The 17,117-nt window shown below is 41.9% G+C and overlaps 1 protein-coding gene across 1 annotated transcript in view; it reads left to right on the top strand.

The window, feature by feature from the left end:
* The first annotated feature begins 12,066 nt into the window (after positions 1–12,066).
* The window catches only part of BARD1 (BRCA1 associated RING domain 1), a 34,670-nt gene continuing 29,619 nt past the window's right edge, over positions 12,067–17,117 (top strand). The window contains exons 1-2 of the mRNA XM_087706257.1: positions 12,067–12,272; positions 15,140–15,196. Coding sequence (XP_087562383.1) covers positions 12,124–12,272; positions 15,140–15,196 — 206 coding nt within the window. The 5' untranslated portion in view covers positions 12,067–12,123. The remainder of the gene's footprint in view (positions 12,273–15,139; positions 15,197–17,117) is intronic.

Consider the following 17,117-nt stretch of genomic DNA (forward strand, 5'->3'; position numbering starts at 1 on the left):
TGACTTCAGTTCTGATGATGATGATGATGATGATGATGGTGATGGTGGTGATGATGATGATATGAGTACATCCCTCCTTGCGCAACTGAAACAAGGGTATCAAGTAAATTCACAATTTTTAAGAGGTCAAGTTTGGGACTTTTGCTTTATGAACAAGGCTGAGAATTCTTCAAGAAAATAAGGCATGATAGCTATTTCAGTAAGAGAAAATTTAATCAGGGAAGTTTTGCTTCAGACCACTTTACAATATCTAACAAAACAACTTTGGGACTTTTTAAAATGATATAAATAAAGCTGAGAACTTCTTTAGGAAAGGACACTTGATAGACTCCCCTGTGAAGAAAAAGACGCTATTCTATGAAGATAAGCTGGAGGAAGTGATTTAAATAGGGTTTAATTAATTAGAATGGATTTTTTAAAATGATATATGAATTGTTAGAAAGCTTTAAGTTAGTTTTGTATGTATAAAATGAGTATGTATGTATATGTAGATATGCCAGTCTTTATAAGTAATGCTGGACAATATTTTAAAGTTGGTAAAATATTATGGACTAGATTTGAAAATATGAGAATGAATGGTATATTATTCCCCACAACAAGGAAGCTGAGATGCTTAAAATGTTTCTTTTAGCCAAATAAGAGATTGTATTTAATTTTGCCTCTAGTTCAAAATTGTTTTCAGAGTCTGTGTTTGCAGTGAGGAAAAAAAATGAAACTTTGATTGTTTTAGTAAATTAGACAACCTTATTGTTATAGAAATGGCTTGTTCATATTGCTATGTAAAAACAAAATGTTGTTACCTTTGTCTGTGCCAAACAGAGTCGGAAGTTGGTGCATTTTTTCTTTTTTTCTCCTTTTAGACTATACCCCTCTTTTTCCCTTCTCTTCTTACTTTTCCATTGTTTTTTTTTCTTTATATTTTATACTTTGGTGAACTAATACAAAAGTTTTAATTTGAAAGAAAATTATTATAGAGACAGAAGTCTCATCCAAATTATCTGATTATTCAATATTCCAACTTCTCATTCACACAGGCTAAACCCTACCTGCTAAATCCCTGGTGGGAACAGATGTAACAGATTAACAGAGTTGGAAGGGATCTTATAGGTCATCTAGTCCAACCCTTGCTCAAACAGAAGATCCTACACCATTTCTGACAAATGGCAGTCCAACCTCTTCTTCAAACTCTGGTAAAGCCCCCACAACTTCCGAAGGAAACTTCTGTTCCATTGGTTGATTGTTCTCACTGTCAGAAAATGTCTCCTTATTTCTAGGTGGAATCTCTCCTTGGTCAGTTTCCATCCATTCTTCCTTGTCTGGCCTTCAGGTGCTTTGGAAAATAGCTTGACCCCCTTCCTCCTCTCTGTGGCAGCCCCTCAGATATTGGAACACTGCTATCATATGTCCCCTGGTCCTCTAATTCCCTCCTCTACTTTTTAGACAATGAAGTTGTCATCTAGGTTGGTTGGGAACCTATTTGATTTCTCACTTGGTGCAGAAATAATTTTCCAGTTGATATCAGGGTAATTGAAGTCCCCCATTACTATTGTAGTGTGTTTCCTACGTATGTTTGTTAGTTGGTTGGCAAAAAGGTTATCTATTTTTTCTGCTTGATTGGGTGGCTGATAGTCTACACCTATGGCCATGTCATTCTTTTTTTCTTTATGCTGACCCTTATCCATTCTAGGAGGTTTCCGTCTTTGGTTTCATGCAAAGCTTTTTGTGCGCCAAACCAGCCGTAATGCCGGCAGCAACTCAGGGCAGAGTCAGCTGTTTCCCAAAAACATTCTTCCCAGTCTTTGTGAGGTGTCAAAAGCCCATCGTGGAGGTAGTCCAAGAACAAGACTTTCCTTTCTTCATGGCTTCCTATGCCAAGTGGGCCCAAATTGTGTTACAATCCAGGAGATTTCCAACTCTCTAGCTCATCTCCCCAGCTCATTTATTCCACTCATTAGGATATGAATGATTTTTATGGCTTAGAATATTTACCTCTCTTCAAGTCAACTAGTGAACTTTCTTTCTCTTGCTCACTGGAAACTGAAAGAAAAATAAACAAATGAGACCAAATTTCTTTTGAATAAACTCCATCTGGATGAACACCTCCATCTGGACGATCTTTCCTTTAGTGCCCCTTTATAATGATCTTCCTTAAAAAGACCTTCCTTAAAAAGGTATTTTGCATCCCCAATAGCGGTCTCTTGATCCTCAGATAAAAACCAATCTCAAAAGAAATTCCTTTGAGGGACGTGTTTCCATTGATCCGTGTAGCCAAGCAGCAACTGGCGATCTCCTGGGGGGCTCACCATTTGATAGCCAAATCCGGCCCTAAGTTCTGCATTTATCTTCCCAATAAGCAATTGGGTCAGAAAATAATTTAAAGGCAATTTATTGGGGTATCCTAATAAAGTGGGATCTCCCGATGAAAAGGGAGAACTTCGAGACTCACATTCCTTTTTATACTTAACAAAGAAAATGCAAGAGGAAAGGTGATTGGACAGGATAAAAGCAACCTCCCCCCCCTTTGGAGTTACATATATAGTCAAACGTGTTACATATATTTGCATCCCATAAAATCACCCATGTTCATTACAAAGAGATCTGACATCAGAAGGGGTGTAAATTATAAGGCCAAAGGTTGTTTAGATCTTCATGAAAGAGATAAACCAGACCCCAATTTGTACTAACAAACTTTTTCCTATCTGGATCTAGTCTCCAGCCAGTTTATCTTTTCAGTCTAGGAATGTTAAAAGCTCTTCCTCCATTCCAGTCTGTAATGAATATTATTTTAAGAGAGAGAAAATAAGTCAAATTAAAATACAAAGTAACTGTGTTAGTTGACAAATTACGAAAACCACATCATGTGCCCCTCAGGACCCCTGGTATAAGAACCAAACTAAGGACTCATATCTAGGGACCAGGCCATCAGTTGTGCTAATGTGTTCGATTGAAGGAGTGTGCTTGCCCATTCCAAAGGCCATGGAGGATTTGCAGGAATTTAGACTGCTATTTTTCTACGAGGTTTGTGCTTTAATCAAGGAAAAGAGAACCCTGTTCAGTTATAAATATTTATGCAAGCATAACAATGTCCACAGAAAACAAAGAGAAATACATTTCTACTGAGATTCTAGGATTGATTTGCATTTTCAGGCATCTGCAATTATGTCCTCAATGATTCTTTTATCAGAAATGGAAAGAGATTCAGAATCTGTTTCAGCCACACAGAATTGTTATTAACATGCAACTTTCATTCTGAACTAAACCGGGTGCCTTATTCTTCTTCTGCTGCAGCTGTCATGATGCAGATACAAAGAGCTGCTTCCATCTTTGACCTTGCATTTCAAATGCAAAGTGGCTTATTTCACCACTGGCACAATGTATTGATAAAGTCTTACTGGTTTAGCAGTTTCAGAGGGAGGACAGATCTCAATGGCAGAATGGAGAACATTTGGGAATGATAGAGATGGAATGGAGACTGAGGAGCAGATCTTCGCAGGCACTCAAATACCAAGGGAAAGATGGAGGCTGTAGCTTCCCCAGGGGCTGCTTCTGGCATCCTGTCACTGCCTTCATTGGCTGGTTACCTTCTGGACAGACATCCTCTTGTGCCCCAGTTCTTGAAACTTTTTATCTGTACAATATGAATTTATAGACCTATCTTTATGGATATTTTCCTCAGTACAGCAGATAGATTAGTATGCCAGCACATCTGTCACACTGTCCCCAGCTTTACTCCCACGAAAGAATGACCATAGATGTTCCCTAGATGCTAGAGAAAAAGGATTTTTACGGGGAAACTGGGGGCAGCACAAGCGAGGCAAACTCTGAGGAAAATCCAAGTGAAAAATCACATATTGAAAGCAATCCCCGTGTCCCAAATCCCCCGCCCCCTTGGGAGCAGTCCAATCAGGAATCGTTCCAGTGTTTGGGGAAGCAGGTGCTTCTGGCAGGGCTGCCAAGTCTCGTCCCAGGTCCAGTGCCCTTGGAGGCAGGAGGAGGGCTCGGTTTGACACCTCTGGTTCCTGTTAATGTCCATGCTCCCTCATTTCCCACAAGATTTCCCTTCTAAACTGAGGCATCAGCCCTGAAATGGGAAAGAGAAAGAAAAGAAAGGATTAGTAAATATGATCATCATTCAAGGACGTTTGGGCATCCTAGATTTTTCAGGATTATTTGTGGTGGAAGTTTGCAGGAGTTTTGGAGTCCAAATTACCCATTTGGACTGTGAGGAAGGGAAATGTTTCCATGCAATGAGATGTTGCACTTTTCTCTTGTGCTTCCCAGAGTCTAATATTTCTTTCAAAAACTCTGCTGTTGTAACAATTTTGAAAATTAAAGATTATAGTTTTTGGAGTGAAGTGGATTATCAGTCATGAATAAATACAGTAATAGTAGCTAGGTTAAGTCTTACTTTAAGATACAACCCTCAAATTACTGCTTCTTTAAATAGCCTTATTTCAGTGATTTAGGACAATTTGCTCAGCAGCCTGAAGCTGCTTCCCATGTTGATACTACTTAGAAATGAAGAAATCACAGGTTTCAAGCTTTGGCTCTGATTCCAGCCACGTGTTTTGTCCGGCTGGTGATTACCAAAGGCCCTGATTAGTGGATTCCCTGCTTCTTTATCCCTCCTGTCTGCCAATGTCTTTTCTATTTAAATGAGCCAACCACATCAAATCATTATAGAACTGTACATTTGCAATTGACCTTCAAGGTTATCCAGTCTGACCCCACATTCGCTGCAAGACTTGTATCTCCCTATGAATGCTTCATTTGTCCAATGGTGGAGGAACATAATGCCATTATCCTACAAAGGGAAACGGCAAAAGTCATGCTAAAACCAACAATGTGTTCTTCCAGAAATTGGCTTTATAAGCCTCATAAGGGGAGCTTCCATATGCCAAAATTGTTACTGGATTGTATAACACCCTTCTCCCAGTGGCCAACGTAAGTAAAACACAACTCTCAATTTCCCTATTGCCTACCGTGACGGATTACATAAAACAGGAATGCTGTCCTCAGTTTTGATACTTTTCTGACCACATCAGTGTACTAAAGAACAAGGCGCTCATAAAAACTTCAGGTAGGCCCAGAAACTAGAACGGCTTCACACCAATCAGTCCTATTCCAAGTACGAAACGATCCTACTCCATATGGTGAGAGACCTAAGCCAAGTCCCACTCGAATCTTCTTGTCTTCCCCGCCAGTTTCACCTTTAGGCTTTCTGACCGCAGCGCATCAGCCTTCGACCTCTACGGGCCTCCAAGGGCTTTTTTGCATTTTTTCGTCTCGTGGGATATTTTGTGACTGGGCCCTCAGCATTCATTTTCTCTAGATCTTCATACTCTGGCAGATTTACCATCTGGGATTATAAACCATGGACGCTACCTCCACCTAGGTTTTTCTTTCTATTCCACCGCCCTGGGTAGTCAAACCATGGATTGTTTGCGAGAATGGTTTGGGGAGGGTAGCTTCTGGGACAGTGGACCCAGCGGGTCTTGGGGTCAGGAGGACAGAGGAGTAGAAACCCGCTTGAGCAGCCAGTATTTGGGACATCCACCTCAACAGCCTGGGCCTCATTTCTGCCTTGCCAGTCCGAAGTTACGCCTGGAGGGGTCTCAGGACTGTCCTAAAAGTGGGAGGATGGTAGGTCCCTGAGCAATGCCCAGTTGCCAGGCGCCACAATCGAATGATCCACTAGTGAATAACAGAAGCTACCGGTGGGTGCCTCCTGTAGCGACCAGCCCACAACAGGTGTATCCGTGTCCTGTAGATCCCGGGCAAAGTCAAGCTTTGGAACGATTTGGGCCCCGTACACCAGGATTTCCACCAGACTCAGCACCTTCAGGCGATAAGACTGGGGCTCCCATGCTGTGTTTCTGATGCAGTAAATCGGGACATCGAGCAGCTGAGTGTACCGCTCCAACACTGGACCCAAGGACACCCCTTAGTTGCCAGAGCCCGGGTCTACCTAGAACTGCTTGGAAATCCATCAAAAAGCCACCAGAAAAGTCATGGGGTGTCCAGCAGGGGGACCCTGCACTGTCAAAGATCCCAGTTGCTGAGTCGCGAGTGTCCTTGGAGCCACAGGGGGAAAGCTGTGATAGTGACAATGACGGGGGGAAATGATCCTATGGTAAGCAATCCAATACGGCCTTTTTGGTTGCCAGTGGTTCTCACGGGTAATAAGCGTTAAGGTTAAGATGCACTGATAAGATTCAGGCAGTACCTGGAGCTTGGTAAGCCTGGCTACAGAAAAAGAATTGGGAGTAAAAATCAGGAAATTGTCCTGGCCCATGCTGGGGTGGGGGTGGGGCTCCTGCTACTCATATCATGGAACAAATGATTGGAATTTGCCCACCATTGGGAATTGATCAGGTTTATTGTAGTACCCCGGATGACAGAGACCGTGATACTTGGTCTAGCATGGTTGGATAAGTGGGGTCCAACGATGAAAACACTGCCGGAGAAGCCCCCTGGACTACTACAAGTGTCCAGCCCTAACCGACCATGGGAAGAGGTCGCGATGGACTTCATCGTGGGACTCCCAGACAGCAGTGGGAACAGAGTAATCTGGACAGTTACTGGTTTGGTTTCCAAGCAGGCGCACTTCATCGCTTGCTCAGGGTTGCCGTCCACAAAGAAATTAGTGAAAATGTTTGTGAAACACATTTATTGCCTGCACGGATTGCCCAAGAGGATCATTTCAGACCATGGAGTCCAGTTCACAGCCAAGTTCTGGAAGGAGGTCCATTGGGTCCGCACAAAGGACTGAGCTCAGCAGTTCATTCCAGCATGAACCGCGCAGCAGAGAGGGCCAATGTGACGGTGGAACAATACATCCGGTGTTACGTGGACTATCAGCAAGAAAACTGGTCAGACTTGATACCCTTTGCCGAAGTGGCGTACAACAATGCGCTCCACAGCAGCAGGGGATTAATGCCTTTCCAGATTACCAGTGGCATGGAATTTGTCGCCATGCCTGAGCTGCCTAGAGAACCTCCCTCCTCCATGTCTCTGAATGAATGGATGGACACTCTAAAGAAAGGATGGGAGAATACGAAGAAGATGCAGCAGAAGCCTTCAAGAAGCAAGCTGATAAAACACCTCTCGCTCCAAACCCCCTTTGTGTGGGGGACAAAGTTTTTGTGTCTACCAAATACTTAAGATTAAGAATGCCTAGCAAGAAAATTGGGCCCAAAATTTCTAGGTCAATTCCCAATAGTGAAGATAATTAAGCCAGTTACAGTTCGACTCAGTCTACCCAGAAGTCTAGGGAAGATTTACACAGTACTTCATTGTAGCTTGTTGAAGCCAGTAATCAGGTCCAGCATAAGACCATCCCCCCAAGCTTTCCCTCTTTCTGTAGTGATAAGAGGGAGAAACACGTTATGAGGGGAGTTTAAGTGGGCTGCAGAGGATGATAGAGGACAGGAAAGCCTGGAGGAACATTGTCCATGGGGTTGCGATGGGTTAGACATGACTTCACAACTAATGGCGTTGCCTCTAGCCTGCCTTTCTTAATGGACAGGTATTGTTTCATGTCCTGTCCTTAATCCCATTACCTGGAGGTGAAGTTCTTTTGTCCTGTGAATAGGCTGCCCACAAAATATCTGCTGGGGGCTGTTAAGAAAGACCGAGTCTGCATAATTTCTCCCTTTGGGGAAATATAAAATTCTGCCTCTTAATATCCCCCAAAATATTTCATTCTTCCGGGGTGGGGGGGCTTCCCACAACAATATAACACAAGCCACTATTGCTCATATAATGGGAGCTGTTTGCTATGTTCTGAGAGTTTGTTATTTAAGGCATATTGTCAACTAAATCTTACTGCTCTGAATCACAAAATTCTTATGATGAAGTTCCTCATAAGAATAACTTGCCTGCTCTAATCTAAATGCCTTTTGAATAGAGATTTATGACTTCAGGTAGGATTTCACAACACAAATGTCAGTGAGCCTGTTATAAATTACTTTTGGAATCCCCATTCTATCTTTTATTGGGCTTAGAGTATTTTTATCTGAAAGTGATAAATTTTCCTATAAGTGCTTTGTATGCTTCAATAATTACAAATATATGGAAGAGGTTTGTGCAGGCAAGTTTCTGCATAGGTGTCTTTGTAAAAGCATATTCAGTAAAAAAAAAGATAGTATGTGCTGAACCATGAAATGTTACTGAAGAAAAATAATGTGCCAAATAATTTGATAAATGAGAGAGAGAGATAAAAATACATGTTAATATAGGTTTTTCAAGCACCAAGCATGGGCATAGGAAACAGATTTTATTTTCCACACAATTTTTGTCCTTTCTAGCCAAAAAAGCATTTATGCAGATTAATGCTCAAGTTTAAATTTTGCTTAAACGTGGATGAGCTACAGAGTTTATTTTACCAACTCTTCTTCCTCTCTGGATGCTCAAATGTAAAATGTTCTAGGAAGCCCCCTGACTAGCAGGAAGATTAATTTGGTTCTGCGAGAAGCAAAAGACACCGGATGCTTAGATAATAGTGAAAATTAATGCGAGTCATATTAGTGGCTCAAACACTTAAAATGTTTAATTCTTAGAACTTATTCGGATAATAAATTTAATTTCAAATATTTCTATCCAGCAACTGGAGGTGAGGAAATATTTTCATTTTCTTTCTCCAATTTATAAAATTGATTCCTATGATATTGTTTTGAAGAATTGTGATGTTTTCTGTGATCATATAATATTGTGTAGGGCTTGATCTATTCTGCATCTGAGGCATTGTTCTGTGGAAGTGTTTTTCCAAATACTATTGGTGTTTAGTATGCACCATGCATTGTTTTTATAATAATACCCTTTGGTATTTGTTAAAGATTTCGTTACAAATTGTATTCGTTACGAATCGTTAAAAGATTTGTAGGTGTTCCCAGGCACGGGAGCCAGGAAGTTACAATCTTTCAAAGCCAATAGATTGTGGTCATTTTTTTTTGCATTGGAAATGGGCCTCCGCTGTTATTGTAGGATATACATAGACATATACCGTATTTTTAGGAGTATAAGACGCACCTTTTCCCTCAAAAAAGAGGCTGAAAATCTTGGTGCATCTTATACTCTGAAAAATATGGTAGTTCTTTTTAAATGGCTTTTTGTTTTGAGTTTTGATATTTTTACAACGGCAAGATAAACAATGATATAACTCAAATTAATAAACTCAATAAAAATAATTATCAGTTGTAATCAGCAAAAGGTAACCAGTATTATATAATTTTTATCACATTGCATAACACCACCATGTTATTATGGGATTCCTATTTTGTTATTTTGTACAATTGAACACAGTGTCCATAATGCTCCCACCTATTCCCCCCCCCACACACACAATAACCTCATTAGCTAAATTGGGCTGAGAGAGAACAAGCGGGCCAAAATCACTCAGCCTGGTTTCAAGTCTCAAGAGACACCCACCAATCTGCCATTACATATAAAGATGGGGGTCATGTTGTCAGGTATCTTTTTAAAATGTCCATATATTTCCTAAAAGCAGTTTGTTGTCTCAGTAGCCAAGTTTTTAATCAATTGAAGAGGGATCATTTGGGAAACCATGGCAGAATCTATAATTTAATGCTGGGATATCCGACCACTTCAAACAAAGGTGGAGCAAGGAATAATGATTATATATGTGGTTGCTTAAACCTACCCTCATTATTAAGCTATCATGCTGCTGGAATGACACTCGGAAGCTGGCTGTAACAAAATATTTCCAGACATCAATAAATGTACAGGGGTTATGATATTCTTTCTCTTCCCGAAATACGTCTCAAGTCTTAGGATTTTTTTCCTTCAGTCTTCGTTCGGGGAAAATATCTTATTAATTAAATACTTGGAAACTACATCTGGTAAGAGAGCAAAGGATTCTAGAACTGAACCACTGGTTAAAGGGTCGGCGTGCCCAAAAAACTTTGGATTCCTAAACCACGGTCTGCACTACGTCCATGACGGACTTTTGGCAAGGGATGGGGCTCACAAAGACTGGGAAGAATGTTTTTAGAAAACAGCTGTCTCAACTAATCAGGAGAGCTTTTAACTAAAATTGAGGAGGGAGTGTGACCAATCTTTAGGCTCTCCAGGAACTAATTCAAAGAAAACACTCCTAGAAATCAAGTCAAATAAGGAGGTAAGGAGGGATGGAAGGAAGACAAACTCAAATGCCAAATGGGAGACATAGGAAACATACCCAAAGACCTCAACTGTCTATATACAAATGCAAAACTTTGGGGAACCAACAGGGTGGACTTGAACTATTAACACATGAAGTTAGGTATGATATAGTTGGAATTACAGAGACCTGATGGGACGAAACTCATGACTGGAACATACTGGCAGAATGATACAAACTGTTCAAAAAAAAAACCAGATCCCATAAAAGAGGAGGTGGAGTTGCACTGTATGTGAAGGAACACTACATTGCTACAGTAATATACGAAACCAAAGACAAAAACCTCCTGGAATGGATAAGGGTCAGCGTAAAAGGAAAAAAGAATGACGTGATTTTGTGATTTGTGATTTTATTGAGATTTGTAGGCCGCCCTTTTCCCTGAGGGGACTCAGGGCGGCTCACACAAAATCGGGGAAGGGGAGATACAGACAATAACAAAGACACATATAATAAAAACAGTACACATAGGTTGACATAGGTCTATACTATAGGCCACCCAATGAAGCAGAAAAAAATAGATGTAATTTTTGCCAATCAACTAACAAAAATATGTAGGAAACACACTATGACAGTAATGGGGGAACTTCAATTACACTGACTTCAATTGGAAGACTAATTCTGCACTAAGTGACAAATTGAATAGGTTCCTAACAACCGAGCTGACACCTTTGTTCTCCGAAAGATAGAGAAGAGAACTTGAGGGACATCCATATTGGACTTCATACTGACCAACAGAGAAGAAGCGATAGAGGGAGTTGAAATCGCAGGAGCCTTGGGTGAGAGTGACCATCTCATACTAGAATTCAACATAACGCAAACACAAGCAGTAGAACATAATAATACTAAAGGCCTAGATTTTAACAAACCCAGAGAGGACTTCAGGAAGAATTCTGGAATGAAAATCCTAAAGTGGAAAACCACTCAAGAAGCTTGGGAAACTCTAAGGCGAGGAATGATATAACCTGTTTAGAGTCAGCCCAACAAAGAGGAGTTAAAGCACAAATGAAAGAGGAGACTAACTTTCTTTTAGTTTATTTTAAAATATGCTTGTTAAAGATTTATACCCTGTATTTGCTCTGGGAAGTCGGGGTGGGGTGGGGTGGGGAGGGGGGGGGAGGTAAATATTAGTAAAAGCTTTTAAAATTTTCAATTAAAAAAAGAAGCTTGGGAAACTCTGAAAAGTACAACCATGAAAACGCCCAATGTCACTGAAAAAGAAGAACAGGAAATCCAAGAAGAAACCAGAATGGCTGCATATAAAGATCCCTCTTAACAAACTCAAAAGACAAAAAGGAAAAGTCCAAAAAAGGGAAAGAGGAAGACACACAATTAAGGGCAGAATATCAGCAGGCAGCCAGAATCTTCAAAGGCGAAGACAGGAAAGCAAAGGCTGGGAATGAACAAAGATTTGGAGCAAAAGTCAAAGATAATAAAAAAAATGTTTATTGCAACATATAAATAACGAGGAAAAAGAAAATAAAGGAGATCCATGGAAGCGCCTCCCTTCCTTTTTGCAAACCTCCTTGCAGAACAAGGAGATCAATCAGAGGCACGGGGGCGTCGGCGCATGCGCAGAGACCCGGGGTTTCTGGTGCCGAAGGCGGAACTTGTTGCAAAGGCTCCGCCCCTAATGCGCCATAGAGCTACTTCTTCATGCCGCTTCTTCAGACTTTCTTCCGTTCACTAAGCGGAGATTAGAATTGCCATAAGGAGGAAACCACCGGGGTTTCTTCCCCCCTATTATTTGCAGGGTTGCCGATTGAAAAAAGGGCTTCAAGCGGGGCTGTGAAAACAACCGTATCCCCGAGAGCGTCGATCTTCATCTCATACGTCTACAGCCCCGCGCATGCGCCCTCTGACACGCGCGTGTTGCATGGAATCCGCAGAGCGCGCGCCGTTCGAACGGATCCCTCTTGGGTGCCTTTTGCCTCCTGTCCCGCACGATGCTGCCCGCTGCGCTCCGGAGCCGCTCGGGCAACACGCCCGCCGAGCCCATGGCGCAGGAGCAGCGCCCGCAGCAGCCCGGAACCCCGTGGAAAGCGACGCGGCTGGCTTTGAGACGGCTGGCCGAGAGCCTGAAATGCGCCCTTTGGTAACGGAGGAAGGGGAGGGCGGGCAGGGTTTCGGGTGGGGAGGCTGAGCCGCCTTTGCTGGGTGGCCCTGCGGATGTTTCATGCCCCCGACTCCCCTGCGCCAATGGGCCACGCTGTTTAGGGCAGTCTTTCTCAACCTTGGCAACTTTAAGTCCTGTGGACTTCAACTCCCAGAATTCCCCCAGCCAGCTTTGCAAAGCTGGCTGGGGGAATTCTGGGAGTTGAAGTCCACAGGACTTAAAGTTGCCAAGGTTGAGAAAGACTGTTATAGGCTTCCAACCTGAACGTCCTTAAGACTTGGGGACTTCATCCCCTCTGGTTGGAGACTTCATGGGTTGAGCAAAACTTCTCAATAACAAAAATCCAGGGAAATTAATGATTCGAGGCAGCATTTATATGTATGGATCCACTCCAGCCTTTGCCGGCTCTACATAAAACGTTAAACTTTAAAACAAAACCAAGTGGCAGGGAATTTATCTGGCAATTAGTGAATCGGGATGTTTTTGTTTGTTTTTTGCTTTAGTTTGTTTTTTTCAGTGTTGACTCCTGGACAAGCCTTTGAAATTTTCACGGTTTTTTCACGGTTTTTTGGAAGTGGTTTGCCATTGTCTCCCCCTTGAACATAAAGTGAAATCGAAGAGATGCTCTTCTCCCTGTTTCTGGCCCTGCCTCTCAACCACCACACCAGATTAGCTCTCAATTTTGCAAACAGAATTATTTCCTTTTAGATACGGTTCTCCTTGAAACGGGAGTTTGCAATTGTAGATGAGCCAAGGTGGCGCAGTGGTTAAATGCAGCACTGCAGGCTACTGCTAGATCAGCAGTTCAGCGGTTCAAATCTCACCGGCTCAGGGTTGACTCAGCCTTCCATCCTTCCGAGGTGGGTAAAATGAGGACCCAGATTGTTGGGGGCAATATGCTGACTCTCTGTAAACCGCTTAGAGAGGCCTGAAAAGGCCTATGAAGCGGTATATAAGTCTACTGCTATTGCTATTACTGTTATTGAATCTATTCCATAAATTAGGGAATTCCTTAGACATTTTCACTTATATTCAAAGGGTAATTTTCTTTGGAAGGATGTTAATGTGTTGTGGCTCCCTCTCTTATAGGTTTCCCAGATAACACTTACTTTCTTGGCACTGGTCATCCTTCCTCAATATAGAGCCCATCAGACGAATTAGGAATTGCAGTCAACTATCCTGCCAGGTTATAAAGGCTGACCTGGGTGTTATACTCTAGAGCAGAGCTGCTCAGACTTTTTAAACTGGGCCAATTCACAGTCCCTCAGACTGTTGGGGGGCTGGACCAGCTGGGTGGGCATGTGACTAGGTGGGCATGGTGGGTGGGCATGTGATGGTGGGTGAGGCCAATTTAGCAGTTCAAACAATGCATACAAATTAAACTTCAATTTGTTATGCTCCTGGGGTGGAAAGCAGGTTAGGGAAGGGATGTGGCCGCCTTGGGATGTGTATGAGGGATGTGTGTGTGTGTGTGTGTGTGTGTGTGTGTGTGTGTATTTTCCCCTCTCTGAAGGCCAGGGAGCCAAAAAATGGGCCCGTTTTTGGCCTCCAGAGGCCCGCTTTTTGGCCTCCCTGCCCTCCAGAAGGCAGGTGGGGGCCAGCGGATGGGAAAGACGATGTGGGCGGATGAGCCTTGTCCCGCTCTGGCTGGATCACAGTAATATTGCAGAATGAATAAAGGCTTTCAACAGTTGAAGGTAGCATTCCATTAAAATCTTGTTATCGAAGTTGCCCTGAACATCCATGGATCCTGATTCTTTGGTCGCAACCCTTCCCTTAAGTCTACTGCTATTGCTATTGCTTCCAGAACCAGACAAGAGCCTGTAGCTTCTCATCAGCGCATTTAAAGACAGCCTCGTTCCAGTTTCCCCTCATGCTGTAAAGCACTGGAATAGGTTACAGCTAGGGAAGTAGCCCCCCCTGTGTAATGTCTGCTTCCCTTTGTGCAGAAGCCCTTTTGATAGTTGTATAACACTCTTGAAATTTACCAAACAAATTTACCCTGAGGAATAACTTGAACAATGCTGTAATTAGTTATTGATTGTAAGACAGAAGATGCTTTTACTTTCTGGGTTTTCTTAATTAATAATTAGGAAACCAATATGCTGCAGTGTATTTAATCTGATATATAATCTTTATTTGCAGCTATGCTTCTAAATTCTGTATATTCCCTTGAAGGATTTTGAAAAAGTTAAAATAATTAAAAAAATAATTTTTAAAAAGGGCTGGGGGGGGCAATGTGTCCATCTGCTCAATATGGTGGGAGGTTAGAAGGAGGAGGAGCAAATAATTCAGCTGCTCTGCCACTACCAAATGGGTGTTTTGTATGGCAATCGGATGACTGAGGCCATAAGATGGTTTCAAAATTTCAGATGTGCCTCCACCCTAAAAAGATGAGGATCCCTGATCTATTTCAAACAGTTAAGAAATCTAATGAATTTGATGTGCCTTGATGCAACCAAACAAAGCTGTAATTATTGTAAATCTACTTGCTTCTGCTTTACAAGGAAGCTTAAACTGTCCTCCAGATTCTAAAAACACACCCATGGGATTGGCAGCCCATCCTTGATAGCCACAATGCTAGCCATCTTTTTCTGCATTGAAGGTGGGATTCTTAACATGTCCCAAGAGGCAGAGACAGCTACAGCTACCTAGAGTGAGGTTATTTGAGTAAGGAAAGACGAACACATTTTTCATGGTACATTTTTTTATGTTTATGTAGAAGAAAGAGTGTTTACATAGCTTGTTTATCTTGATATTATTTATCTTGGAGATGCAATGAAAAAGCATCCATTCTAATATTTAGGACAGAAATAACTCAATTCCATTTATTCTCTTCTTCGCAGTACTAACATTCTGAAGAAACCTGTGAACCTAGGAAGTTGTGGACATGTCTTCTGTCTGTGAGTCATGATGTAATTCTAAGGGAGATGAAGGGTTCAACAATGTGAAAAACAAATGATAGTTATAAAGTTTTCCCCAAACTTGCCTATTTTGATCATGTTTTTAGTCTGAAGCAAATATCATATGTTGTTGCTTTTGATTTGTGGCTGCTAGTATGATTATATCTTTTTATGCAACCATACCTGTCTGTCTTAGCAAAGCGCTTACTTGCTGTAGTGCTACCTCTACCTCATACCTCAGTCATGTGATTGTCGTCACAGTCAGTACATGTTATTCTGTGCTTGACGTGCTGCTGTTTTTTCCCTTACAGACCAGAGGATTGGAGAGAAAGGAATTATAAGGGAATAAAGAGGCACACAATGAGGAATACACATCAAAAAGATGTGCTGGCAATCTTTAGCACATTCTGGACTGGAAGCTGGAAGTACATCATGCAAACAGTCAAGTATATTACTCATTGTGTCCCTGTTTACTGTCTTGTAATCTCTTCCTCTTCAGTCTGCTCTGTGAAAGTGGGGGCAGGGGTGGGGGAAGAAACACCCCTCCCACAAGCAATTTCTATAAGTAATCTCTTATGCCTGACCCGTTTTTTGCCACATTGCTTTCAATGTATATTCTCTACTGAATAGACTAGGACAACAGAGTTGGAAGGGACCTTGGGGGTCCTCTAGTCCAAACCCCTGCCTAGACAGGAAACCTTATACCATTTCAGACAAATGGTTATCCAACCTCTTCTTAAAAACCTCTAGTGTTGGAGCATTCACAACTTCTGGAGGCAAGTTGTTCCACTGATTAATTGTTCTAACTGTCAGGAAATTTCTCCTCGCTTCTAAGTTGCTTCTCTCCTTGATGAGTTTCTACCCATTACTTCTTGTCCTGCCCTCAGGTGCCTTGGAGAATAGCTTGACTCCCTCTTCTTTGTGGCAACCCCTGAGATATTGGAAGACTGCTATCATGTCTCCCCTGGTCCTTATTTTCATTAAACTAGACCTACCCAGTTCCTGCAACCGTTCTTCATATGTTTTAGCCTCCAGTCCCCTAATCCTCTTTCTTGCTCTTCTCTGCACTCTTTCTAGAGTCTCAACATCTTTTCTACATCGTGGAGACCAAAACTGGATGTCGTATTCCAAGTGTGGCCTTACCAAGGCCTTATAAAGTGGTATTAACCCTTCACGTGATCTTGATTCTCTCCCTCTGTTTATGTAGCCTAGAACTGTGTTGGCTTTTTTGGCAGCTGCTGCACACGACTGGCTCATATTTAAATGGTTGTTCACTAGGATTCCAAGATTCCTCTCACAGTTAGTACTATTGAGCAAGGTACCACCTATACTGTACCTGTGCATTTTGTTTTTCTTGCCTAAATGTAGAACCTGACTTTTTTTTACCATTGAATTTCATTTTGTTAGATAGTGCCCAATTTTCAAGTTTGTAAAGATCCTTCTGTATCTTAAGCCTGTCTTCTGGAGCGTTGGCTATTCTTGCCAGCTTGGTGCCATCTGAAAATTTGGTGACTTCCCCATTTATACCCTCATCCAAATCATTGATGAAGATGTTGAAGAGTACTGGGCCTAAAACAGAGCCTTGGGGTATTCCACTGCATACTTCCCTCCATTTGGTGCTGTTCCATTGAGGACTACACATTGAGTGCGGTTGGTCAGCCAGTTACGAATCCATCTGGTGGTGATGCTGTCTAACCCACATTCTTCTACTTTATCTAGTAGTAGGTTATAGTATACTTTATGAAATGTCTTACTGAAGTCCAAGTAAATTATTTTTCTTCTTCATTGGTATTGTGCTAGACTGGGCTTTTATAATCTCACTTTTCAAAATTTCCCAAGCTTCTTGAGTTGTTTTCCGCTTGAGGATTCTCATCCACGGAATCCTTATCAAGCTCTCTCTAAGTTTATTGAAATTACTTTC

This window comes from Thamnophis sirtalis, unplaced genomic scaffold, assembly GCF_051295495.1.
Source record: "Thamnophis sirtalis isolate CommonGarterSnake01/CBP01778 unplaced genomic scaffold, rThaSir2_p1.2 scaffold_1, whole genome shotgun sequence".
Classification (NCBI taxonomy): Eukaryota; Metazoa; Chordata; class Lepidosauria; order Squamata; family Natricidae; genus Thamnophis; species Thamnophis sirtalis.